Raw genomic sequence first — 25,836 nt, 5'->3', positions numbered from 1 at the left:
TGGCTGTGGGTCCTCCCCCGACCCCTGCATGTGCTCCCAGACCCAGTGTCCAGGGTTACACCACTGCTGTGGTATCCAGCCTCTCCTGGGCCCCTACCCCCAGCTCCACCCTCTGCTCTGCCCACCTGCAAGGCCCCACTGACTCATCCTCTCCCTTTGCAGTGTCTGGCCGGCAGTTGCAGCCTGAGGAGCCAGATGCAGAAACCGAGGAGGACCACTGTGTAAGTGAGGTCCAGGGAGCATGTGTGCCCCACTCGTAGCCCCCACCCCCCTCCTTTCCTGGACTTGAGCAGAGCCCGAGTGGCTGAGGGTGACCTGAGTCTCTCCTCCTGCCAGGTGACTGAAGGGTCTGTGGATGAGATCATTCGGCCCCGGCCACAGGGGTCCTCGCCTGTCTACGAGTACGTGGCTGAGGGTACCAGCTTCGGCCTCCCGGTAAGCCTGCTCCGCAGACGCCCACGGGCTTAGGGGGGGGCTCAGGTGTGCGGCCACGGGTGACCACGCCTCCTGCGCCCCCGTGTGGGCAACTCACGCACCTCCTGTGCAGCCACGCTGCCCTGCCACGGCGGTGGCCACTCGGCTGTCTTCCCTGACTCCTCGGTCCGTCACTGGAGCCCTCCCATCAGCTGGCCAGGACACACTCGAGATGGCGCACGTGTGTGTGTGGGGGGAACAGACCTTGTGCTCCTGTGTGCGATGGGGCACAGGATACGTGCACACACGTGCCCTCTCTGACGAGGAGACACAGACAGGGTCCCGCGGCCGCCTCTGGAGACACCTGGGGGAAGGCATGGACCAGGTGTGTTTACTAAAGGCCTCATTCTTTTTTCAGAATTGTTTACGTACTTACTTCTTTTGGCCGTGCCGTGCGGCATGTGGGATCTTAGTTCCCTGACCAGGGATCGAACCCGTGGCCCCTGCAGTGGAAGCACAGAGTCCTAACCACTGGACGGCCAGGGAAGTTCCAAAGGCCTCATTCTTGTACTGTTTCTTTTTTGCCCCCTCTACTTGCGGACACGGGGACTGGGCCCTGTGGGACTCACCAAGGCCCAGAGTCACCTTCCCCCTGGAGGAACTCAGCTCCCCCTGCACACAGTGCACTCTGGGGGATCTAGCCCCTGAGCTGGGGCCTCCCCGAGTCCCTCCTGTCCCCTGGGCTGGGGCAGGTTGGTGACCCGCCGTCTGTCGCTGCTGCAGGAAGACACGCCAAGGAGGCGGAGGTCCTGGTGGAAGCGGGATTCGGGGGATTCGCAGACGCGTTCCAGGATGAGCCGTCTGGAGGTGGGTGTGCCGGGGGGCGGCCCGTCCACACGGGCTCCAGCGGGGGAAGCCAGGGCCAGAGCGAGAAGGCGAGGAGCCGGAAAGCTGGCAGCGTGCCCCTGTGCCCTGGGGAAGGGCGTGCCACCTCCCTCATCAGGCCTGGGGGTGGGTAGGGGCTCCAGAACACTGGTCCAGGCCTCCCCCAGACCCCTCTACCCTCATGGTGAAGGGCCCAGACTGCTGACCAGATGGACCCGGGTGCACGGACCTCAGTGTTCTCAGCTGTACAGTGGGTACGGCTGCTGCCTGCTGCATCCAAGGCCACGGAAGGGGCTGGGTTCTGTAGGCTCCCAGCCAGGAGGGTGCGCTGCCTGCTGTCATTGGCGGCCCCAGCAATTCTAACGCTCTCCCAGACCCAGAGGAGCTGTCGTGTCCGAGGTCAGGCTGGCCCTGCCGTTTCCGGTATTTTCCTCAGCATTTATGAGCCGCCTTGGTCTGAGCGCCGGCTGCCTTGTATGTGGTGGGTGCTTGGAGTGAGTGTGCTGGTGAACCAGGAGCTGATAAAGGAACGCTTTGGCCACGTGCAAGCAGAAGACTCTCCCCTCTGCTTGCCAAGCCCCGCTGGGCCCGGATGGCCGGGGCCGGGCTGCTCCTGAGTCCTGGCAGGTGGGGACGGGGACAAGGGAGGCTGCTCCCAACGGAGGTGGCTGCAGCTGGCTTCCCGCGGAGCCTGGACCCTGCGCCCGGGCTCAGCTGCCCGACGATGGGAGGACTCTGGGGCCCCTGGCCGCAGGGGAGGCAGCCTCCCAGCACCCACGCCCACTGGGGGATAGGCGTATGCTCACTAAGGCCTGATGTGCTTCCGCCCTAGTCCACGCAGGAGGCGACGGGTGGGACACTGAAGACCAAGGTGGAGGCCGGAGCCAGTGGCTACATTGTCGCGGGCGGCGGGGACCAGGGGATCTTTGTCAAGCAAGTGCTGAAGGAGTCCTCAGCTGCCAAGCTCTTCAGCCTGAGAGAAGGTGCCATGGCCCATCCCCGTGTCCCCGTGGTCCCATCAGGATGGGGGGGCCTGAGGGGGACGAGCCACAGTGGACTCAGCATGGCCCCATCCCCGTGTCCCCGTGGTCCCATCAGGATGGGGGGGCCTGAGGGGGACGAGCCACAGTGGACTCAGCATGGCCCCATCCCCGTGTCCCCATGGTCCCATCAGGATGGGGGGCCTGAGGGGGACAGGCCACAGTGGACTCAGCATGGCCCCATCCCCGTGTCCCCATGGTCCCATCAGGATGGGGGGCCTGAGGGGGACAGGCCACAGTGGACTCAGCATGGCCCCATCCCCGTGTCCCCATGGTCCCATCAGGATGGGGGGGCCTGAGGGGGACGAGCCACAGTGGACTCAGCATGGCCCCATCCCCGTGTCCCCGTGGTCCCATCAGGTTAGGGGGGCCTGGAGGGGGACAGGCCACAGTGGACTCAGATGAGCCCCTAGAGACTGCTTAGCTGTGTCCAGGCTGGGGCCACTCGCTCTGACAGGTTTTCTGCTTGGAAATGGGGGCTCCTTCCCACCCGGGGCTCAAGAGGAGGAAGGGGCCGGGCAGCCCGAGCGGGGTCGCCTTCTCGGTCACGCACCCCTGTGGACCCCTCCCGTGAGGCCCGACGAGGTCCGGGACACTAAGGGGCGGGGGCCACTCTGTCTTTGTCTAGGGGATCAGTTGCTCAGCACAACCATCTTCTTTGACGACATTAAATATGAAGATGCTCTGAAAATCCTTCAGTACTCAGAGCCTTACAAGGTTCAGTTCACAATCAAACGGAAGCTTCCTGCCAGGGAGGACGAGGAGGGAGCTTCCGGCGGCGCTCAGCGTGGCTCAAGGGGCAGCAAGGAGCAGGTGAGTTTGCGTGGCCCCACAAAGCTGGGCCCTGGCCGCGCTCCTGGTGCCCAGGCTGAGGCTGGGATGGGACCCCCGCTGCCCGCTCCCATCCCCCGAGCCCCTTCCTCCGACTCCCTGTACGGGGGGCCAAAAGGTTCTCTCTCCCTGTTTCAGGACCAGGATATCGCCGACGGGTGCACGGAGACCCCCACGAAGACGCTGCCGGAGGACGGAGACCAGGAGAGGCTCATCTCCAAGCCCAGGGAGGGCAGAGGCAGGCAGCCCCAGAGAGAGCGGCTCTCCTGGCCCAAATTCCAAGCTCTGAAGAGCAAGCGTGGGCCAGGGCCCCGGAGGTCACACAGCTCTTCGGAGGCCTACGAGCGAGGGGACGTGCCTGACCTGCCCCCCACGAGCACAGACACGGAGGGCCAGCTCACGGAAGAGGAGCAGGTGCCGGAAGCAGGGCCGGGCAGCCAGCGGAAGAGAAGTTTCCCAAACCTGAGATTCCGGGTGGGCTCAGGGAAGGGGCTGTCGGGCAGGGGAGCCCACGGTGGGACAGTCCAGGCTGGGGTCCTGGTGGAGACGGGGCCCTGGGATGCCGGGCGCAAGGCCGCCAGGGCTGCCGCACATGGCGGGAGAGAGGACAGGACGGCAGGGGTGCCAGAGGAGACCGAGCCCACCATGGAGCCCGGCCTCCCCAGTGAGGGAGCCCCGGGGGAAGGGGCCGGCCCAGCCCCAAGACAGAGCGGGGAGGGGGCCAGGGAAGGCACGCAGGCACTGGAGATCGGCATTGCCAGACTGTCTCTGCAAGACTCAGCAGGCCGAGGCAGCCACCAAAACCACCAGCCAGAATTCCACGTCCGCATACCCATTTTAAAGCCACCCAAGTTTGGACTTTACAAAGAAGTGCTCGAGAAAGAAGGGACCACGACAGCTCTCCAGGGGGGACCATGGCAGAGAAGGGTCTCTGGTGAGGACGCGGAGGCCAAGGGGGAGGACGCAGGTGAAGCAGAAGCGCACAGGACCAGACAACCCCCAGTCCATCAGGATGCTCTGCCAGCACAAGCGGGAGGAGACACGGAGGAAGATGCAGCCCGGAAGGGAGAAGAGGACAGCGAGGGGGGGGACCCGCACACGGAGGAGAAGGAGGGAAAGACGAAAATGCTAAAGCTCAAGCTGCCCTCCTTTGGGTGGTCACCAGCGAAGGAGGCAAAAGGAGACAAAGTGACACAACTCCAGGAAATGGAGAAGGAAAAGGAAAGCAGCACCACAGTAGTAACATCAGAGACAGACATAAAAGGCAAAGATGGACTAGAGACAGACAGCAAATTCAAAATGCCCAAGTTCAGGATGCCATCCTTTGGGGTGTCAGCACCCAGAAAGTCTGTCGAGGCCGCCGTGGAGGTGTCCGTGCCCAAGGCCCAGGCCGAGGTGACCCTACCCTCGGTGCAGGCCGACGTGAAGACCAGTGACCTCAGTATCAAGCTGCCCTCTGCCGAGCTGGAGGTCAAGGCCGCCGAGGTGGGCGTGAAGCTCCCAGAGGGCCACATTCCCAAAGCGGAGCCCAAGGAAGCGGCCGCGGGAATCGGACTCAAGGGCCACCTGCCGAAGGTGCAGGTGCCCAGCATCAAGGTGCCCAAGGGGGACATCAAGGCACCCCAGGTAGACATCAAGGGGCCCAAAGTGGACCTGAAGGATGCCAAGGGCGAGGTGATGGCCCCCAAAGTGAAGGTATCACTGCCCAGCGTGAAGGTGGACACCCAGGCTGCGAGCACCAAGCTGGAGAGTGACATGTCACTTGGGGACAAGGAGGTGGCCGCCAGAGACAGCAAGTTCAAAATGCCCAAGTTCAAGATGCCGTCCTTTGCGGTGTCAGCGCCCAGCAAGTCCGACGAGGCCGCCATGGAGGTGTCCGTGCCCAAGGCCCAGGCCGAAGTGACCCTGCCCTCGGTGCAGGCCAACGTCAAGACCAGTGACTTCAGCATTGAGCTGCCCTCCGCTGAGCTGGAGGGCAAGGCCACCGATGTGGGCATGAAGCTCCCAGAGGGCCACATTGCGGAAGCAGAATCTAAGGAAGTGGCAGCGGGAATTGGACTCAAGGGCCACCAGCCCAGGGTGCAGATGCCCAGCATCAAGGCCCCCCAGGTGGACATCAAGGGGCCCAAACTGGATTTGAAGGACACCAAGGGCGAGGTGACGGCCCCTGACATGGGGTTGTCACTGCCCAGCGTGGAGGTGGGCACCCAGTCCACAGGCACCAAGCTGGCGGGCGACGTGTCCCTTGGGGACAAGGAGGTGGCCGCCAGAGACAGCAAGTTCAAAATGCCCAAGTTCAAGATGCCGTCCTTTGGGGTGTCGGCGCCCAGCAAGTCCGTCAAGGCCGCCGTGGACGTGTCTGTGCCCAAGGCCCAGGCCGAAGTGACCCTGCCCTCGGTGCAGGCTGAAGTGACCCTGCCCTCAGTGCATGCCGACGTGAAGACCAGTGACCTCAGCATCGAGCTGCCCTCCGCTGAGCTGGAGGTCAAGGCCGCTGAGGTGGGCATGAAACTCCCCGAGGGCCACCTTCCCGAAGCGGAGCCCAAGGAAGCGGCAGCGGGAATTGGACTCAAGGGCCACCTGCCCAGGGTGCAGAAGCCCAGCATCAAGGTGCCCAAGGTGGACATCAAGGGGCCCAAACTGGACCTGAAGGACGACAAGGGTGAGGTGACAGCCCCTGATGTGGAGATGTCGCTGCCCAGCGTGGAGGTGGACACCCAGGCCGCGGGCAGCAAGCTGGAGGGCGACGTGTTCCTGGGGGACAAGGAAGTGGCCATCAGAGACAGCAAGTTCAAAATGCCCAAGTTCAAGATGCCATCCTTTGGGGTGTCGGTGCCCAGCAAGTCCGTGGAAGCCACCTTGGAGGAGTCTGTGCCCAAGGCCCAGGCCGAGGTGACCCTGCCCTCGGTGCAGGCCGACGTGAAGACCAGTGACCTCAGCATCGAGCTGCCCTCCGCTGAGCTGGAGGTCAAGGCCGCCGAGGTGGGCATGAAACTCCCCAAGGGCCACCTTCCCGAAGCGGAGCCCAAGGAAGCAGCAGCGGGAATCGGACTCAAGGGCTACCTGCCCAAGGTGCAGATGCCCAGCATCAAGGTGCCCAAGGTGGACATCAAGGGGCCCAAACTGGACCTGAAGGACGACAAGGGTGAGGTGACAGCCCCTGACGTGGCGATGTCGTTGCCCAGCGTGGAGGTGGACACCCAGGCCGCGGGCACCAAGCTGGAGGGCGACGTGTCCCTTGGGGACAAGGAGGTGGCCGCCAGAGACAGCAAGTTCAAAATGCCCAAGTTCAAGGTGCCGTCCTTTGGGGTGTCGGCTCCCAGCAAGTTCGTCGAGGCCGCCGTGGAGGTGTCCGTGCCCAACGCCCAGGCCGAGGTGACCCTGCCCTCGGTGCAGGCTGACGTGAAGACCAGAGACCTCAGCATCGAGCTGCCCTCTGCTGAGCTGGAGGTCAAGGTCGCTGAGGTGGGCGTGAAGCTCCCGGAGGGCCACCTTCCCGAAGCGGAGGCCGAGGAAGCAGCAGCGGGAATTGGACTCAAAGGCCACCTGCCCAAGGTGCAGAAGCCCAGCATGAAGGTGCCCATGGTGGACATCAAGGGGCCCAAACTGGACCTGAAGGATGCCAAGGGTGAGGTGACGGCCCCTGATGTGGAGATGTCACTGCCCAGCGTGGAGGTGGACACCCAGGTCGCGGGCTCCAAGCTGGCGTGCGACGTGTCCCTTAGGGGCAAGGAGGTGGCCGCCAGAGACAGCAAGTTCAAAATGCCCAAATTCAAGATGCCGTCCTTCGGGGTGTCGGCACCCAGGAAGTCCATCAAGGCCCCCGTGGAGGTGTCCGTGCCCAAGGCCCAGGCCGAGGTGACCCTGCCCTTGGTGCAGGCAGACGGCAAGACCAGTGACCTCAGCATCGAGCTGCCCTCTGCCGAGCTGGAGGTCAAGGCCGCCGAGGTGGGCGTGAAGCTCCCAGAGGGCCACATTGCAGAAGCAGAACCCAAGGAAGCGGCAGCGGGAATTGGACTGAAGGGTCACCTGCCCAAGATGCAGATGCCCAGCATCAAGGTGCCCAAGGTGGACATCAAGGCCCCCCAGGTGGACATCAAGGGGCCCAAACTGGACCTGAAGGACACCAAGGGTGAGGTGACGGCCCCTGACGTGGAGGTGTCACTGCCCAGCGTGGAGGTGGACACCCAGGCCGCGGGCACCAAGCTGGAGGGCGACGTGTCCATGGGGGACAAGGAGGTGGCCGCCAGAGACAGCCAGTTCAAAATGGCCAACTTCAAGATACCGTCCTTCGGGGTGTCGGCGCCCAGCAAGACAGTCAAGGCCACCGTGGAGGTGTCCGTGCCCAAGGCCCAGGCCGAAGTGACCCTGCCCTCGGTGCAGGCCGACGGCAAGACCAGTGACCTCAACATCGAGCTGCCCTCCGCCAAGCTGGAGGTCAAGGCCGCCGAGGTGGGCGTGAAGCTCCCAGAGGGCCACATTGCCGAGGCAGAATCCAAGGAAATGGCAGCAGGAATTGGACTGAAGGGCCACATGCCCAAGGTGCAGATGCCCAGCATCAAGATGCCCAAGATGGACATCAAGGGGCCCAAACTGGACCTGAAGGACGCCAAGGGTGAGGTGATAGCCCCTGACATGGAGATGTCGCTGCCCAGCGTGAAGGTGGACACCCAGGCCGCGGGCAGCAAGCTGGAGGGCGACGTGTCCATGGGGGACAAGGAGGTGGCCGCCAGAGACAGCCAGTTCAAAATGCCCAAGTTCAAGATGCCGTCCTTTGGGGTGTCGGCGCCCAGGAAGTCCATTGAGGCCGCTGTGGAGGTGTCTGTGCCCAAAGCCCAGGCCGAGGTGACCCTGCCCTCAGTGCAGGCCGACGTCAAGACCAGTGACCTCAGCATCGAGCAGCCCTCCGCCGAGCTGGACGTCAAGGCTGCCGAGGTGGGCGTGAAGCTCCCAGAGGGCCATCTTCCCGAAGCGGAGCCCAAGGAAACAGCAACGGGAATCGGACTCAAGGGCCACCTGCCCAGGGTGCAGATGCCCAGCATCAAGGTGCCCAAGGTGGACATCAAGGCCCCCCAGGTGGACATCAAGGGGCCCAAACTGGACTTGAAGGACACCAAGGGCGAGGTGACGGCCCCCGATGTGGTGGTGTCACTGCCCAGCGTGGAGGTGGACACCCAGGCCACGGGCACCAAGCTGGCGGGTGACGTGTCCCTTGGGGACAAGGAGGTGGCCGCCAGAGACAGCAAGTTCAAAATGCCCAAGTTCAAGATGCCGTCCTTCGGGGTGTCGGCGCCCAGCAAGTCAGTCAAGGCCACCGTGGAGGTGTCCGTGCCCAAGGCCCAGGCCGAAGTGACCCTGCCCTCGGTGCAGGCCGACGGCGAAACCAGTGACCTCAACATCGAGCTGCCCTCCGCCGAGCTGGAGGTCAAGGCTGCCGAGGAGGGCGTGAAGCTCCCAGAGGGCCACATTGCCGAGGCAGAATCCAAGGAAGTGGCAGCGGGGATTGGACTGAAGGGCCACATGCCCAAGGTGCAGAAGCCCGGCATCACGGTGCCCAAGGTGGACATCAAGGGGCCCAAACTAGACCTGAAGGAGGCCAAAGGTGATGTGACAGCCCCCGACATGGAGGTGTCACTGCCCAGCGTGGAGGTGGACACCCAGGCCGCGGGCACCAAGCTGGAGGGCGACATGTCCATGGGGGACAAGGAGGTGGCCGCCACAGACAGCAAGTTCAAAATGCCCAAGTTCAAGATGCCGTCCTTTGGGGTGTCGGCGCCCAGGAAGTCCATTGAGGCCGCTGTGGAGGTGTCTGTGCCCAAAGCCCAGGCCGAGGTGACCCTGCCCTCAGTGCAGGCCGACGTCAAGACCAGTGACCTCAGCATCGAGCTGCCCTCCGCTGAGCTGGAGGTCAAGGTCGCCGAGGTGGGCGTGAAACTCCCCGAGGGCCACCATCCCGAAGCGGAGCCCAAGGTAGTGGCAGCAGGAATTGGACTCAAAGGCCACCTGCCCAAGGTGCAAATGCCCAGCATCAAGGTGCCCAAGGTGGACATCAAGGGGCCCAAACTGGACCTGAAGGACACCAAGGGTGAGGTGACGGCCCCTGATGTGGAGATGTCGCTGCCCAGCGTGGAGGTGGACACCCAGGCCGCGGGCACCAAGCTGGAGGGCGACGTGTCCATGGGGGACAAGGAGGTGGCCGCCAGAGACAGCCAGTTCAAAATGCCCAAGTTCAAGATGCCATCCTTCGGGGTGTCAGTGCCCAGCAAGTTCGTCGAGGCCGCCGTGGAGGTGTCCATGCCCAAGGCCCAGGCCGAAGTGACCCGGCCCTCTCTGCAGGCTGACGTGAAGACCAGTGACCTCAGCATCGAGCAGCCCTCCGCCGAGCTGGACATCAAGGCTGCCGAGGTGGGTGTGAAGCTCCCGGAGGGCCATCTTCCCAAGGCGGAGCCCAAGGAAGCAGCAACAGGAATCGGACTCAAGGGCCACCTGCCCAGGGTGCAGATGCCCAGCATCAAGGTGCCCAAGGTGGACATCAAGGCCCCCCAGGTGGACATCAAGGGGCCCAAAGTGGATATGAAGGACGACAAGGGCGAGGTGACGGCCCCCGGCGTGGAGGTGTCACTGCCCAGCGTGGAGGTGGATACCCAGGCCGCGGGCAGCAAGCTGGAGGGCGACGTGTCCCTTGGGGACAAGGAGGTGGCCGTCAGCGACAGCAAGTTCAAAATGCCCAAGTTCAAGATGCCATCCTTCGGGGTGTCGGTGCCCAGCAAGTCCATCGAAGCTGCCTTGGCGGGGTCCGTGCCCAAGGCCCAGGCCGAGGTGACCCTGCCCTTGGTGCAGGCTGATGTGAAGACCAGTGACCTCAGCATGGAGCTGCCCTCGGCCGAGCTGGGGGTCAAGGCTGCCGAGGTGGGCGTGAAGCTCCCGGAGGGCCATCTTCCTGAAGCGGAGCCCAAGGAAGCAGCAACAGGAATCGGACTCAAGGGCGACGTGCCCAGGGTGCAGGTGCCCAGCATCAAGGTGCCCAAGGTGGACATCAAGGCCCCCCAGGTGGACATCAAGGGGCCCAAAGTGGACCTGAAGGACGACAAGGGCGAGGTGACGGCCCCCGGCGTGGAGGTGTCACTGCCCAGCGTAGAGGTGGACACCCAGGCCGCGGGCAGCAAGCTTGAGGGCGACGTGTCCCTTGGAGACAAAGAGGTGGCCGCCAGAGTTAGAAACATTAAAGTGGAAGGCGGAGGTAATATCCAAATCAAAAAATCACATTTTAAAATTCCCAAATTCTTCTCTTCGTCTGGCAAATCCTTCAAAAGTTCTGCACCAGTAGATGTTAATTTTGGGGTTTCTCTGCCCCCAAGTACCTCTGTCACGTTCTCAGAATTTAGTGGTGGTGGATCTTTGACGCAGGATTCGGCCACCAGGGAGCCGTCCGTGCCTCTTCCCTGGTTGGGTTGGCCTGGTGTTTCTGGCAGCCTTGATCTCAGTGGTACCCATGCCGAGCCTGCCTCTCTGTCTCCTGCCGAGGGCATCATACTCACAAAATACCAAGTGACTCTCCCCGGAGCCGCCGTCCCCCCGGAGCTCCCTCTGGAAGCAGCCCCTTGTTCCCAGAACGATGCCCATCTTCCCAGCACAGAAAGTTCTGCCCGTCTCCCAACCCAGGAGAGAGTTGCAGTGTCCCAGACTGACCGTCCCGCAGGCCCTGTGGACCCCATGTTTCTTGCATCGTACGGTCGGGTGAGTTTTCCTAAGTTTCATCCACCAAAGTTCGGGTTTTCTGTCCCGGAAGCAGCTGATGCAGAGGTGGAGGCCGGTGCCGGGGATTGTGCCCCCTCTCTATCCACTGCTGGCCCTGCCCGGGGCCTGGACTCCACAGCTGTGCCGCGCGGCGCGGGGCCGTCGGCAGTGGCTGCAGGTGAGACCCCAGCTAAAGATACTGAACGTGGAGGGAAAGACAGTCCCTTAAAAACGCCGTGGATCAAGCTTCCGTCATTCATGTGGTCCCCAAAGAAGGGGACGGTGCACCCAGGGGACCCTGAACGCAGCCTGGACGCCGCAGAGCTCGGCGTGGCTGTGGACACGGGTCCCAAGGGCGTGCCCCCTGGGTGTCCTGTGTCTTCAGCGGAGGTGGCAGTGGACGCGCTTCCGGACAAGGACGGAGAGGGGAGAGGCATGAAGTCGCCTGGCTGCGCCGTGCTGGAACACGCGCCTCCCGCAGCGCCCGCTCCAGAGGGAGCGCCCGGCCTGCCACGGGGAGACCCCGCTGCTCCACGCTCTAGGCCCCCGGCGGGCGGTGGCGCCCGTGCCACAGGGAGGGCTGGTGGTGCGGCTGGTGCTGGGGGCACCGGCACGGTGGTCGGCCCCCCAGAAGGAGCGGGCGCGGACCTCTGTCTGCCACAGGCCCCCGCTCCCCTTTTGGACTTTGCCAGACCCGACCTCAGACCCAGCAAGGCCAAGGTGGGGGTGAGCTCGTCTGCTGGTGGCCCTCCGTCTCTGGGACACAGCAGCCAAGGGCACGGGCTTCGGGACGGCTCGGCAAGCCAGCCTCTCGGCGAGGCGACGGCCCCCTCAGTAGGAGACCCCCAGCAGCCGTCCTGCAGCCCAGCAAATGTGGATGTTCCTGCGGTGGAGACCGCGGCCTCGCCTGGGGGCTGGTTCAGGATGCCCGTGCTCCGCCTGCCCAGCATCCGGCGCCCCGCCAAGGAGAGGGGGGCGGCTGGGGCTCGGGGGGCGCCCGTGCCCGCGCCTGCCGCCAGCGCACTGAGGGAAGGAGAAAGGCCAGCTCCAGTCAAGGGTCAGGGGGTTCCTGGGTCAGAGGTGGAAGAAGCTACGTCCCTGCAGCCCCCAGAGGCAGGGGCAGACGAGGCAGCTGCGGAGCTCGCGTCCTACGCAGACGCAGACATTCTAAAGAGAAACCTTGAGGAAAAAGGCTCAGAGCCGCACCTCTCTGCTGCAGGGGTGCCCGCTGCGGACCTTTCCCCTTCCGAGGTCAAGGTCCGTCCAGGCGAAGGCTCCCTGCCTCTTCAGATGCCCAGCGGCAGACTTTCCGGAACCCAAGCTCCACTGGGAGAAATGGGCACGGCTCCTCCTGCTGGGCCTGCAGGACTGGACCTTGCTGCGGGGGAGGGGAGGGCAGAGGAACGGTCCTCCCAGCCTGAAGGCCCCATTAAACTGAAGGCGTCCAGGACCGACGGGCCGTCCCAGGTTTCTGTCGTTAACATGGGTCAGCCCTGGGAAGGCTCCGTGGTAACTGTCAAACTGCCCAGCTTAAGCGTGCCAAGGTTCGCCTTTCCCGACCCCAGCTGCGAGGCTGACATCTTTATCCCCGCTGTGACGGAAGTGCGGTGCCCAGCGAGCAGCCTTGCCCACGCCCTGCACGAGGAAAGCCCGGGGGTCTGGGCTGCCAGCATCCTGAAGGCAGGTGCTGGGACCCCCGGGGAGCAGCCCATGACCCTTGACTTCTCCCCGGAAGCTTCCCCCATTTCCAAGGTCAGAATGTGCACTCAGCACGCGCAGGGAGAGAGCCCCGAGGTCGCCGTCCACAGCAGGGTGACGGCAGAGTTGGCTGACCTCTCAGGACCCGAGGCTATTTCCACCCGGGTCGTGCGGCAGTCGGAGATCCCCGCGTCCGAGATCCAGACGGCTTCTTATGGCTTCTCGTTGCTAAAGGTGACGATGCCGGAGCCCCGCACGCAGGTGCGTGTCCGAGACTCCCGGCTGAGGGAGGGCCTGCAGGAGGCTTCCAAACAAGCTACCCCGGGAGCAGGCCCCGCTTCTGGAGATCTGCAGCCGGACACCGGAGAACCGTTTGAAGTGATCTCGTCCAGTGTCAACGTGCCTGGACGGCCAACATTCACGCCCAAAGTGCACTCTGGCCACCAGGGTGCCGACAGCTGCTCGGACGACGAGGAGGCTGCAGAAATTCTCGAATTTCCCCCTGAAGACGAGAGCCGGGAGGCAGCTGCCTGCCTGGCAGAGGAAGGCAGGGCTCCAGAAGAGAAACCAGAGGGTAAAAGATCTTCCGGGCTGTTCAGGTTCTGGCTTCCGAGCACTGGGTTTTCTTCCTCTGCCGAAGAGACACGTGCTCATTCCAAAGATGAAGCCCACTCCTCGGCTCCCGTCCAGACACAGCCTGGGGCATGGCCCGAGGCAGAGCCACCTAAGAAGCCCGAGAAGGCGGGCTGGTTTCGATTTCCCAAATTAGGGTTCTCCTCCTCTCACACCGAGAAAAGCAAAAGCTCTGAAGACGAGGCAGCTCTGGCAGAGCAAAAACTCCAAGAACAAGCGGTCACGTTCTTCGATGCCCCAGAAAGCTTCTCCCCAGAGGACAAGGGGGCCGGGGAGCCGGCGGAGACTGCGGGCGCCAGGCCAGGCACCAGAGCGGTGACCACGTCCACAGCAAGGACGGAGCTGGGCCTGCTGGAGCAGGACCCAGAGGGCGGGATGAGCCTGCACCCGGGCCCACCACCAAGTGAGGACAGACGGACAGACGAAAGGAGGCCCTGCGAAGCCGCCACCGTGAGGGCGCGTGTGTCCACCTTGATTCACAGCACCGAGAGCGGAGCAGAGATGCCTGAGCGCGGCGGGGCCGCACCCTCACACAGCCCTCCCAGAGCGGGGCCCCAGACGTGCCGGCGCCCCGGAACCTCGGCGGCAGAGGCGGCGTCCGGACTCCCCACGAGGCCCTGCGCTCCTGAGGGTCCTCATTAGACACGCGTTCCTCGAGATCCCGGCCCGCGAGGCCCTTGCGAACACAGCTGCTGCTTGCAGAAGGGGCTGTGACGGCTGTGGGTGCAGAAGTCGTTTGGGGTTCAGCTCCTGTCCTGCTGCTGCTTCCTGGTGGAGGTAGTTTCCCTGTTTCTGGCGGAGTCCGGCATATTCCAGGAAACCCCCTTCCCTGCTCGCTTAGAACCGGCTCACTCCGCTGTTGGATGTCTCGCCGCGCAAGCTTTGGGATGCGTTGTGTGACGATGCACGCGCCCTGGGCTGGGGGCGGGCGAGCCAGCAGAGGCCGTTCAGACGGCCGTGAGTTCCCACGAGACGTCTGTGGGCGTCCGCTTGCCCGCCAGCACCCCCCCCCCCCCCGCGTGCCCGGCCCCGCAGTGTACCCCCGCAGCCAGGCTGCAGACGGGACCTATTTGGCTGCTCCCTGGACCCTGGACGGGCAATAAAGGAAGTGCTGCTTCCCCAGTGATGACCGCGAGGTGTTTTGTTCTGCGTTGGAATTCAGCCCTGCTCTCCCCCCACGCGCTCTGTCCTAAACGCTCCTAGGTTGCTCTGGAAAGCAGAGTCAAGGGCGGCTCACTCATCCGTTTGTCCGTCCAGACCCTCCTCTGAGCCAGCGGCTGCGAGAGAACAAGAGGAAGAAGGCGAGGGCCCAGGAGTCCACAGTGTGGCCGGGGACACAGACACCCCCCCCCCCCAGCTGGGAGGCAGCGCAAGGCGTGGGTGGTGGGCAGAGCAGGGACAGCACACAGAGGGGCCCTTGGCCTCGGGGGCGGGGGATGGGTAGCTGGGTCCTGGGCCACGATGGGGGCCCCTCTCAGAGGCTTCCTTTGCCGTGGTGGCCCTCCTCCCCAAGCAGCCCACGGGAAGCAGATTCAGAACAAGGTTGAAGGAGTTTCCTACAAACTTCCAGGGGTCAGATCTCCTCCCGGCTGCCTTCAGACGCCCCTCAGGGGCCCGTGGGCGTGAGGCGCTCGGAGGGGAGCTGGGGCCTGGCCCACCTGCCTTCTGCTCGGAGAGGCGGGGCTGCCCTCGTGGCTGAGGCTACAGGAAGAAGAGCAGGGCGGGGGCGGCGGGGGGGGGGTACGCTGGGCCCAGAGGGCATCTTGCTGCTGCCAAGGCTGCTCTCCCCAAGCCCCCTCCCCGTGCTGCCCTGAGAGGGCCTGGCAGGCCGGGTCCTTCCCCCGGCCACCGTGGGAAGTCCCATCTCCCGTGGCCGGCTGGGAAGGTCCCCCAAGGTAGGGGATGTGGAACCCTCTAGAAGGCGGGGCGGGGGGAGGGAAAGCTCAGTGGGGACTGGGTCCCGCAGTCAAGGAGGCTGCAGCAGCCTCTCCCAGCCCCAGCCTCGCCCGGCCCATCAGACCGACGTGGGGAGCACAGCCCCCTGGGAACACTGCGGTGGGGGTCTGCCTAGCTCCGTGGGTTTCATTCCTCTCCGAACCCAGAGTCAAGGCATGAGATATCGTAGCCTCGGTGCTGGAGGCCGAGCAAGCAGCTGTCAGCCCGTGGGGAGCCGCTGACAGCACAGGCCCTTCCACCTTCCGTGTGGCCTCTGCTCTGTGTGACAACGTGCGTGAGCCACCTGCACTGTGCCGACATCACCGCAAACGAGTGGCTTGAAACAACACACATTTATGATCCCCCAGTCTCTGTGGGTCAGGAGTCCAAGCACAGCTTAGCCAGGTCCTATGAGGCCGCCATCAAGGCACTGGCCGGGCTGCCGTCTCATCTCCAGACTCAACGGGGGAAGGAACCACTTCCCAAACTCACAAGGCTGCTGGGTGCAGGCTGGGTGCGTCCTGGGGCCCTGTTTCTCGCTGGCTGGAGGCTGGAGGCCACTCCTGGGGCCCTGCCCTTCGGGCATCTCCATAGGACAGCTCACGGGAGTTTCCTTCATCAAACCAGCAAGGGTCGGCCCCCCGCAAGATGCTGTTACCACCTCATGTCACATAACCACCTCTGCATTCTACCCGTCGCAGGCGAGGTAGCTGGTGCCCTCCCTCGAGGGAGGGGTCACACAAGGGCCTGGGTTCCAGGGTCCCAGGAGGCAGGGTCTGTCCCCCACACCCCAGAAGGGGTCCCTGGGGCCTCTCACGCCTCATCAAGCTGGGCCTCCTGTGATGGGGGTCTGCTTTGGAGGCCTTTGAGGCTGCCACTGAGGTGTGGCCCCCAGACCCACAGTGTGTGAAGTGGGCCTTGCACTGGCTACGGCCTTTCGCCCTGTTGCCCCGCCATAGCCTGGCGCACAGAGCCCTCCTGGACCACGGCTGATCAGCCTAGGCAGCAGAGGGCCTGGGGTCTGCTGCTCCTGGGGCGCTGCCCTGCAGCACAGTTGCAGTGGGAGCGGGGTGCCGCCAGGGGCAGCTCACGCACAGACCAGCTCCCAGAGGCCCTGGGCACCTCTCAGGCCGCTTGGAGCCGTGGCACTCTCTCCAGATCCCCGCGGGTCTGGGCAGGGAGACAGGCTGGGTTTGGGGATCTTCCTCGCAGACGAGGACACTCACGTCAAAGGTGTCCAACAGTAACCCAGCCAGGTCTCTCTGGGGCCAAGATGACGTGGGGGCAGGGGAGCAGCGGCCTGGGGTCCACTCGCTCAGCTCCCTCAGCGGCCAGGGTCTCTTGGACATTGAGCCAGCCCCCAGCTCTAGCCTCAGTTGCCCTGGGGGCCTCTGCAAGGGCAGGTGGGCTCTGAAGCCGAGGTCAGAAACCAGGAAGTGGCGAGGCCAGGGCCGAGACAGGCTTCTGACCCAGCATTCCTAGCAGAAGCGAGTTGTCAGACCAGGATTCAGCTCCTGCCTCTGCAGGGCAGGTGCTGGGTGAGTCCCAAGAGAGGGTAAGCTCCAATGGGGCTGCATCCAAACCCCATCCTGGCTGGTGTCACCCTCCTGCCAGCTCAAACCCAGGTCCTCTCCACTCTACAACTCTACCGCCCGGTTCCTGGCCCCTTATACACCAGGACTGGGTGCCACGAGCAGGTTGGCCTCTACAGGCCTAGGCCCACCACCCCAGGCGCCAGCCCTGCCCCCAGCAGGCCTCCCCCCCACCCCACGCCCCCATGCCCTGCCCAGGCACCAGCCCCGCCCCCATCAGACCTGGGCCCACCCCCGGCGCCAGCCCCTCCCCCTGCTCTGTCTCTGGGTTCCTGTGGGCAGGAGGCTGGATGCTGGCAAGAGTCAGCGGCTCGCATGGCAGAAGCCCAGCCCCGCCTCAATGTGGCCTCGTGGACACAGGCGCCTCGCAGGTGGGTAGAGGCTGAACTCCAGCCTGGGGCTGAGAAGGTGGGACGCAGCCTGACTCAGGACTCACAGGAGAAACAGGGAGGCACACAGTATTGTAAAGGCTCCGTGTGTGGGCAGGAATTGCGGCTCTGTGGGATCCAGGGAGGGCATCCTGGAGGGCTCCCTGGAGGAGGTGGGGCTTTAAGACGGGCTAGATTTGGAGAGCAAACAGTTTGCGCCTGCCCTGCGTTGGGCAGTCCTGCCCCTGACCAGGGCTTGTGCGGATGGAGCTGCTCGGGGTCCACACTGGGGGCCAGGCAGGGAGGCCTGGTCGGGAGCAGTGGGGCTCCGCAGCCAGGAAAGGCTGGACGTCAGCCCTGCCAAACACAGTCCTGGCCCTGGGCCTGTCCGTCCAGGCCTACAGCGTAGCGGGAACTCCAGTCTCGCTCAAAGAGTTGCCGCAGCTGCTCCTGCACGGTTGTCACCCCTGGCTGGGTGCTGGAGGCCCTCTGGCTGACCACCAGGCCCACACCCGAGGTGCTGCTGAAGTAATCTTCGGACCAGTTGGAAGTGCCTGTGGGCGGAGACGCTGGGTTACTGGGCTGCACGGGGGGGTCCTCTGCTGCCTGGCCCAGCCCGATGGCCCCAGCGGCCACTCTGCCGTGGTCCGACTGCAGCCCTGCAGCCTCTCTGGTGCTGAGTGCAGCCCGCTCTTCACGTGAGGGACTGCACCCCAGCAGCCCACGGACTCAGTGCTCGGGGGGGCTCGGTGCCAGGGGTCCCCACCTGCCTCCATGGGGGAGGGCCTGAGCCCTTCAGCAGGTCCCCACCCGGGGTCCGCGCTGGACGGAGAACAGCGCCCTCTTCAGCACCCTGGCCTGGCCACCGCCCAGGCGACACGATCCCTTCTGCGGGCCTGTGTGCCCTCTGCTGGTGTCCGCTCGCTCCGCAGCCCACAAGGACTCGGGTCCTGAGCCCCTGCCCGCAGCCCTCACCCCTGCTCACCTATGTAGGCCGCCTTCTCCGTGACCATGAACTTGCTGTGGTTCACCCTGCTGAAGGGGATGTTGGAGTGGTTCCTCACGGGCACAATGAAGACTTTCTTGGGGGAACAGAGAGGGCGTGTCAGCCAACAGGGAGGCTGCTTCCCGGCCCGGCCAGGGGGTGGGTCCTCACCACGTCCACGGACACGTTGGCCGCGGGGTTGCTGAGGGCTTGCAGGGACCGCAGGTAAGGGAACATGCTGGGGTCCGTGTTGAGCCAGCAGCTGACCAGCAGGTGCACGCGCACGCCCCTGCTGACGGCCGCCGCCCGCAGCGCCGTGTCCAGCACCGGCCAGTACCTGGGGAGGGGTGCGGGGGAGGGTCAGGGTCCTCAGGTCAACCGGGCCCTGCCCACACGCCCCGAGTGGGCAGGGGTCCTGGCGGGCGAGGAGACAGGCCAGGAGCTGCCCACGCACGGGCAGAGGGGCCTCCCCCGTCCGGAGCTGCCCGGCTCCCGCCCGGCCTACCTGGCGGGGTGGGTGAAGCGTGTGGTGGGGAAATACTCCATCACCGAGGCATAGATGAACTCCCGGGCGCCCCCCATCACCGCCAGCAGCGCGTCCAGGTCCCGGGTGCGGCCGTGGGGGCAGAGTGCGGGCGGTGATGCCTGTGCGGGCAGAGAGGTCCCTGAGGGCACTGCCCACCCGGTTCTGAGCCACTGGGTTCTTGGACCCGTGATGCCACGGTGCACCCACCCTCCAGCACTGGGAACCAGGAGGAAGACAAGACGTCGGGTCTGAACAGGGGCCCCGGGCTGGCCTGACTCCGGAGGAAGCTGCCCGCGCGGCTCAGCCTGGGCCCCCACGTCTGGGGAAGCGTCCCTGCCTCCGAGGCAGGGTCTCCACTGTAGCCCAGCACTGGGGCAGCTGCCGTGTACCCTGAGGGAGGGTCGTGGCTGGTGGGCATGACCGCCCGCCCCTCAGTCCCCCTCTCCTCCCCGCAGAGTGACAGAATTGCCTGATGCACGGGTCCTCCCCCCACCCTCCCTGGGCCTGAGTCAGACCCCATCCAACAGTGTGCTTGGAGGCCCCCAGGGCCACAGGACGACCCCCACAAGCACTCAGGTTGCCTGTCTCCCGTGGATGACGAAGACCGCGTCCTCTCCTGGGGCCGGGCCTGCCCCTCACCCTGGGGCCGCAGTGCCGTCCACGGCGCTGGCTCCCGGAGCCGTGGCCCCGAGGACCTAGCAGACTCTGAGGTGTCTGCAGGCCAGGCCCAGGGTGGGCGGGGCTCCCTGTGCCTCTGGCCAGCCAGGAGAGCAGGGGCCCCCGTCGGCCCCCCTGACCACCCTTACCGAGAAGTAGGCAGTGGTGGGCACCCCGTCAAAGTAGTCCCGGAGGGGCTGGAAGCGGTTGATGCGGGAGGAGAAGTTCCGAGGCCAGGGCTTGGGGAGGACAGCCTTCGGCGCCCCCAACACCCAGTAGGTCTGGAAGGTCTTCTCCAGGTCCTGGGCCAGGCGGCTGCAGTTGCAGATGATGGTGCCGAGCTCCTTCACCTGCAGGGACCGGGGCAGCGGTGCGGGAGGGGCCCCTCTGGGGCCGTGTGGACCCCCCGGCCGGGGGTGCCGGGCAGGTGCGGCGCCCGGCTCGGCAGCCGGCCCACAGCAGCATCCACCCCCCGCGAGAATCCGTAGTAGATGGTGCGCTCGGGGAAGCCATGGGGTGGGGTGCCCTGCGGGTCCCTGTTTTCCTTGAACATTGTATTCCAAGGGCAATACGTGTTTATTACCAAAAGACAATAGAAGACGCATAAATGCCCAGAGAACAAAGAAAAAAAAAATCATTCTCCACTGCTAGATGACAGCTGCTGTCACCGTTTTGACTCATGGTTAAAGCACTGCTTTCCCTAGAAGGGCTCGTGCTTTGTCTGCATGATTTCCCGGATAAGGTGACCTGAGCATCTTTCCGGGCGGTTAAATGGCCTTCCGCAGCAGGAGTTCAGTGCCGTTTGAATCCGGTAACCAGTCTCCGGGTGTTTCTACCACAGCGATGTTACAGACATGGCCGCTTCCCCCAGGGTGACTGCCCGCATGGGGACATGGGGCATCCCCACTCGGGTCTCGGGGACTCACCTGTGTCAGTGACCGCCAGTCCATGTTGGCACTGCCCACATAGACGTGCCGCCCATCCACGACCCAGAACTTGGAGTGCAAAACGCCGCCGGTGAGCCTTCCCATGGGCACATGTCGCACCTGGGCGCCTGACGAGGGTGCAGGACAGTGCGGTGAACCCGCTTCGTGCTGAGCCAGATTCTCAGCTCTTTCTTTGCAGGTGGGTGGATTCCTTTCTCCTCACAGCAGTCCTACTCAGTTGATGTTGTTATTCCCATTTTACAGGTGGGAAAACTGAGGCATTGACCAGCCAGGGGTCCCTCCAGGCAGCCCGGCTCTGTGAGGATTGTCCCTGCTGCCTCTGGCTCCAGGCCAAGCCGCCACCCACAGGCTGAAGCGTCTGGGCTCAGCAAGGCCCGGAGACCACCCTGTGCTCTGCCCCCTGGGAAATGACACATCCGGCTCCCTGGAACTGGCCCCCGGGGAAGCCCACTTGAAGGCGCTTGCAGCCCTGGGCTCCCGGCCTCCCCCTCCCGGGCAGCCCCACTGCTCTCGCCCGTCCCCAGGCCCAGGACGGCAGGAACCTACCTCGGGCCACCAGGACCTGCAGGTCGGTGGAGTTCCGGACCAGTGTCGGGGTGCTGGTGGCCACAGCCAGGGAAACGTTTCTGTCCAGCAGCTGCTGCAGCTTCTGCAGAAGGGCCTCTCCCTGCGAGAGCAGGCCAGCGGTGAGAGGCCAGCCCCATCCCACCAGGAAGGGCCCAGACTTCCCCAGGAGGCCGCCTCTGACTGCCCACAGCTCGGTCAGACAGATGCGCTGCCCGCCAGGCTTGCTGTGTGTGTGGCCCCTGGACGGCCCGCAGCCTCCGAGTCGGGGGACGGGTGGCGCACCAGCTGGGAAGACGAGTCATTGACCCCAGTGTCGGACCCCGTGAGGGACCAGTAGAAGGAGGCCACGTGGACACTCTCCCGGGCGGCGTCCAGCAGCTGCAGCCAGGCCTGGGCCAGGGGCTGGGCAGACGGGCTGCCTGCTGCAGGCGGCAGGTCCTGGGGGATGCTTTCCACGAGGACAAGCCTGCGGAGGGAGGTGCCAGGTGTGAGCGCAGGAGCCACCAGCCAGCCTCGCATCACCTGCTCCGTCCCGTCCAGCCAAGCGGGAGGGCTGAGCCCAGGCCGCGGGTGCAGGGAGGGGGCCGCAGGCCAGACTGGGCAGGGCAGGCCGGACACCCAGGAGCGCCCCGGGGAGGGGCCTGAGTGGGGGACCTGAGAGCAGGGCAGATGGGGCCCAGGCCCCCCCCAAGCCCAGGCGCTGTCTGCTCAGGGCTGTCGCTTGCGGAGCCCGGCAGAGGTGTTGGGTCTGGGCTCCTGCAGCTGTGGAGGCCCTTGGAGATGCCCGGGCTGGCCCAGAGGGGAGGGCTGGGCCAGTGGGGGTTGGGGGTAGGCCGGGGGTGTGCTGGGATCCCAGGACCCCACAGCGGGGCGGTGGGGGCGGGCGCTGCGACTCCACCCCAGGTGGAAGGGCTGCGATGGTGCCACCTCGGCCCGGGCAGGACCGGGGCTCGCGGCCTTGTCGGAGTCCCTGGCTGGCCGCCTGCGTTTGCTGCAAAGAGGCCCCAAGTCGTCCCCATCCCCCGCCCCCACTCCGGCCCGTACAGTTCGGGGCTTCTCCCCTCCCCCGACCACGCCCCCTGCCTCACAGCCCGCCCTCCCCGGAACCTGCCTCTTCCAACAGGAGGTGGCAGAGGGCGACGCTGGTCCCTGTGGGGCGCCCAGGGGGAAGGCAGGCGGCGGCCTGGAGCAGCGACGCGCCGGCCACCCTGGAGACCTCGCGGCTCACTCACCGGCAGGAGTCGTTCTGCTGATGCCGCCAGGCCTCCCCTCCCAGGGGCGCCCAGGCCAGGCTGGAGCCAAGGCCGCAGGACGCGGTGGGCCCTTCCTCGGGGCGCACGTGGGGCCGGGCGGAGGAAGAGAGCGCCTGCCACAGCGCGTAGGTGAGGGTCACGGCGCTCACGCACAGCAGGGCCAGAGTCCCCCGCACCTGCAGCCGGAGGAGGGCGTCACCACGGGGTCCCCGGGGCGTGGCCGCGCTCTTCCGGGCGGGCCTGACGGCCTCTCCGGTGCTGAGACAGGCCGTCCCTGCTGCCCCGGAGGCCAGGCCTGCAGCCGGGCGGGGCTGGCGCGGATGGGGCCACACAGGCCCGAGCCCACCGCCGGGGCCCAGCCCGGGCCCGCACGGTCACTGGCCATCTTCCCAGGTCCCCCGAGACGGGGCATGTGGCCGGTGCCGAGCAGCCCACCCGTCAGGGTGCCCCGGTTCCCCCGTGGCTAGTTCTGTCCTTGCCACTCTGGCCCAGGGGTCCTGTGAGGCTGCTGAGCCCCCTCCCTCAGGCCCCCAAGTCCTGCTGTGCGGGCCTCCCTGTCCCGTGGGCTGTGGGGTGGTGTGGATCGGGGCCACGCAGGGGCCACCGATGCGCTCTGCAGAGGCCTCGGCACCTGCTGGGGGTGACCTGGCATCACCCACAGCTCCAGGCCCGGCTGCAGTGGCTCCACGGTGCCTGGGCAGCTGGGCACCGGGGCCACCACCTCGTGGGGACCCCTACAGCCACCACTCCTGCCCATGGTCGCACCCTCACCACAGCCCGGCCTGAAGCTGGCGAGTCCCTTGCCCATCACTGGTGCGTGTGCATGTGTGCGTGCATGTGTGTGTGTGTGCGCCCCGGTCTGTTCCCGGGACACACGTGACCCGCTGTTCTCCCTCTTGGACCCCCTCTCGGCGGGCATGTGGGTGTCTGAATCTCAGTTCCTTGTTTCAGTCACAACCTCAACGAGTCTGATGCCATTTCTGCTCTCCAGCTTGGCCCTCTCAAGGCTGGCCTGTAAATAGCTGCTTCCCTTCCCGGGCTGGGCGCCCCCGTCCTGGCCCCTTGCAGTCCCTCCTGGGCGCCGGGCAGCAGCCCTTGTCCTGGCTGGGGAGACCCGGCACTGACAGAGTGTTGCTGTTCAGGGGGCTGGGGCTGAGTCGGGACCCCTTGATGCTGGCAGCGGGGCTCTCCCTCTGCAGCAGGACTCTGCAGCCAGCTGGGGACGGAGGATGCGTCTCGTCCCCTCTGAGTGGTCACTCCCACGAGGAGCTGGAAGCCAGGCCGGCTGGGCCCCGGTAGGAGTTGGGCCCCTCCCCAAAGCAGCCTCCAGTGCTGCTGTGAGGGGGATGCCCCCGATCTCAGCACGCCCGCCCCGGAGTGCAGGGAGGGGCCCACGCGCAGCGACAGGGATCCCCCCACCCCGCCCCGCCCGGCCAGCCAACCGTGAGGGGTGGGTGCAGCCCTCCCGCCTGGCCTTGGTGGGGAAGTGGCCCCTGCAGCCTGGGGCCTGGGGCCTGGGCTGCGCTGCCTGCCTGCGAGTGCAGCTTGGCCAGGCAATGGGGCCCTGGGAGCAGGTGTCCTTCCACAGGACCCGCTGGCCCGCCTCAGTGTGGGGAAGGGGCGGCCATAGGAGCTGGGCCCGGGGGCTGCGATTGCCCTGAGCCAGAACCATTACCGGGTGGCGGGGGCCCCAGAAAGCAGAGTGAGGGGGGGACTCAGGCAGAGTGCCCGAGGCCCGGCACCCCTCCCTGCCAGGAGCCCCCATAGAGGGAAGTCAGGGTGCTTCCCCACCCGCACGCCGCAGAGGAGCGCCCGGGGGCCTGCCACTCCCCTCCCTGCCCGGGGAGGGCTGGGGCTGCATCAGGCCTTCACGGTGAACAGGTCCCAGGCCCCTTCACTGACCCGCAGGAGAGGCAATCGGGGTGCAGTCCTGGGCGGGGCCCCAGGGCCATCCTTGGACAGACGCTGCCCCTGCTGCACCGCCCGGGGCCCCAGGCAGACAGGAAGGTTGGAGCGCGGCAGCCCTGCCCCCACGGCCCCCATCTGGGACTCGGAGCACGGCCGAGGCACCTGCCGGGCCACCCATCCCCTTGGGAACTACAGGGGCCTGGGGAGGCCAGCTGTCCAGGGGGGCTCTGGGCAGCTGCAGCCCTGGGGACCCTGTATGTCCAGGGGTGGGGCTGGCTGTTGGGCGAGGATGACCCACTAGCGCTGGCATCTCAGGGCCGTGACGGGTTGGGAGGCTCCCATGGGACAGCTCTGAGCTCCCCCCCAGCCCTGTGTTGGGCAGCCGTGGGACCCTGCAGGCATCGGAGGTCATGGGTGAAGGGGTGAGACTTCCTGCCGTGCAGGGCATGTGGCGCAGCTGCCCGGCCCAGGCTGGGGTGGAGGGAGGACCTGCTCTGAACTCTCTAGGAGACCCCGAGGCCCTGGTGGTCCTGGCTGCACAAACTGGAGGAGGAATGGGTGCTCTGCAGGCCCAGCTGGAGACTTTATGGCCCTTTGGGCCCAGGGCTGCTGGCAGCACAGGGCCAGGGGGCAGTGGACCAAAGTCCCCGTCTCAGGGCCTTTGGCCTGACTCTCCCATCCGGCCTCACTGGCACTTACCTCTGGGGGTCCTGCCTTGGCGTTCATCTTGGCTTTGCCACAGATGCAGGCCCTCAGCTCGCCAGCGAGCGCCCGATCAGGTCCCACCTGCCTCCTCTCTGCAGCCTGCTGCTTCCCCTTCTGGCCACTTCCTTTTCTTCCTGAGTACCTCCCTCCACGCCCTTGACAGACATCTGGAGCTGGGTGGGCCAGCCAGGGGGTGGGGCTGAAAACTTTCACATCCAGAGAAAATCCCTCTCCACCCCCCAACCCCAAGTCACAGGCTTATGCATCTGAGTTAGTTTTGGTGCAAACCACCGAGACTCTTGACTTGAGGAACCAGGGCTTGAACATTGTTTTTCTCCATCACACTGAACAGATTCTGGGGCTGGCAGCCTAGGGATGGTATTGGTTCCACAGCCATCAGGAGCCAGGTCCCTCCAGCTCTCAGCTCCCAATCCCTAGGGTTGACTGGCAGCCTCATGGCCCCATAATTGCTGCTGGAGCTCAGCCATCACCTCATGTTCCTAGCAGAGCATAAGAGATATCCCAGAGGAGACATCCTGGAAGTCCCACAGGGCACTTCCATTTATGTCTCATGATTCAGAACTTAGTCACATGACTGCATCTAGCTGCAAGGGAGGCTGGGAAATGGAGGCAGCTAGGACCCCCATCCTGGAGAATGCAGGTGGGCGGCTTACTGGGCTGCCTGAAAAGGCAGGCCTGGCTATAGTTTGCTGGTGCTCAGCCTGGGTCCCCAGCAAGGATTTCTGCCTCCGCCTGCCCCATCCCACCACCACCCCCCGACCAGGACTCTCTGAATACAGGACCCTTTCACCCCCAGCCCCACCCCGTGCCCCCTGCCCCCCCGCAGACAGTGGTCTTTAGAATAGCCCTTCTCTTTGGTTTTTTGTTTTGGATTTGGCTTTCTTTTCCTCCCTTCGGCTGCTCTCTTCATTCCTTCCTTTTTTTTTTTTTTTAAATAAATTTATTTATTTTTTGGCTGCGTTGTGTCTTCATTGCTACACACGGACTTTCCCTAGCTGTGGCGAGCAGGGCCCTACTCTTCATTGCGGAGCACGGGCTCTAGGCCCACGGGCTTCAGTAGTTGTGGCATGTGGGCTCAGCAGCTGTGGCTCGCGGGCTCTAGAGCGCAGGCTCAGTAGTTGTGGCACATAGGCT

At 65.2% G+C, this 25,836-nt stretch overlaps 2 protein-coding genes across 4 annotated transcripts in view; one reads left to right on the top strand and one right to left on the bottom strand.

Moving 5' to 3' along the window:
- The window catches only part of AHNAK2 (AHNAK nucleoprotein 2), a 30,059-nt gene extending 15,699 nt beyond the window's left edge, over positions 1-14,360 (top strand). For all 3 annotated transcript variants that reach the window (XM_057542886.1, XM_057542888.1, XM_057542887.1), the window contains exons 2-7: positions 163-221; positions 337-435; positions 1,198-1,281; positions 2,132-2,282; positions 2,968-3,152; positions 3,309-14,360. In XM_057542886.1, coding sequence (XP_057398869.1) covers positions 163-221; positions 337-435; positions 1,198-1,281; positions 2,132-2,282; positions 2,968-3,152; positions 3,309-13,880 — 11,150 coding nt within the window. In that variant the 3' untranslated portion in view covers positions 13,881-14,360. The remainder of the gene's footprint in view (positions 1-162; positions 222-336; positions 436-1,197; positions 1,282-2,131; positions 2,283-2,967; positions 3,153-3,308) is intronic.
- A 2,742-nt stretch (positions 14,361-17,102) lies between these two features.
- Positions 17,103-24,761, bottom strand: PLD4 (phospholipase D family member 4). Its single transcript, XM_057542014.1, has 10 exons — positions 24,676-24,761; positions 22,048-22,244; positions 21,098-21,281; positions 20,795-20,915; positions 20,228-20,355; positions 19,451-19,651; positions 18,624-18,763; positions 18,290-18,455; positions 18,119-18,215; positions 17,103-17,687 (listed from the first exon to the last, which is right to left on the bottom strand). Exons 1-10 carry the CDS (start codon positions 24,700-24,702, stop codon positions 17,485-17,487), a joined length of 1,464 nt encoding a protein of 487 aa, XP_057397997.1. The 5' UTR covers positions 24,703-24,761; the 3' UTR covers positions 17,103-17,484.
- Positions 24,762-25,836: the final 1,075 nt, after the last annotated feature.

This window comes from Balaenoptera acutorostrata, chromosome 3 (assembly GCF_949987535.1).
Source record: "Balaenoptera acutorostrata chromosome 3, mBalAcu1.1, whole genome shotgun sequence".
Classification (NCBI taxonomy): domain Eukaryota; kingdom Metazoa; phylum Chordata; class Mammalia; order Artiodactyla; family Balaenopteridae; genus Balaenoptera; species Balaenoptera acutorostrata.
The sequence above is the reverse complement of the archived record's forward strand: the minus strand, read 5'-3'. Positions and strand labels throughout refer to the sequence as shown.

Bases quoted from the DNA above. Each gene is read 5' to 3' on its own strand.
- PLD4 (XM_057542014.1), bottom strand. From the start codon at position 24,702: ATGAACGCCAAGGCAGGACCCCCAGAG. The intron at 22,245-24,675 runs GTAAGTGCCAGT...CTCCGGCTGCAG, and splicing joins CCAAGGCAGGACCCCCAGAG to GTGCGGGGGACTCTGGCCCT. The intron at 20,356-20,794 runs GTAGGTTCCTGC...CACCCTCGTCAG, and splicing joins GCAGGTCCTGGTGGCCCGAG to GCGCCCAGGTGCGACATGTG.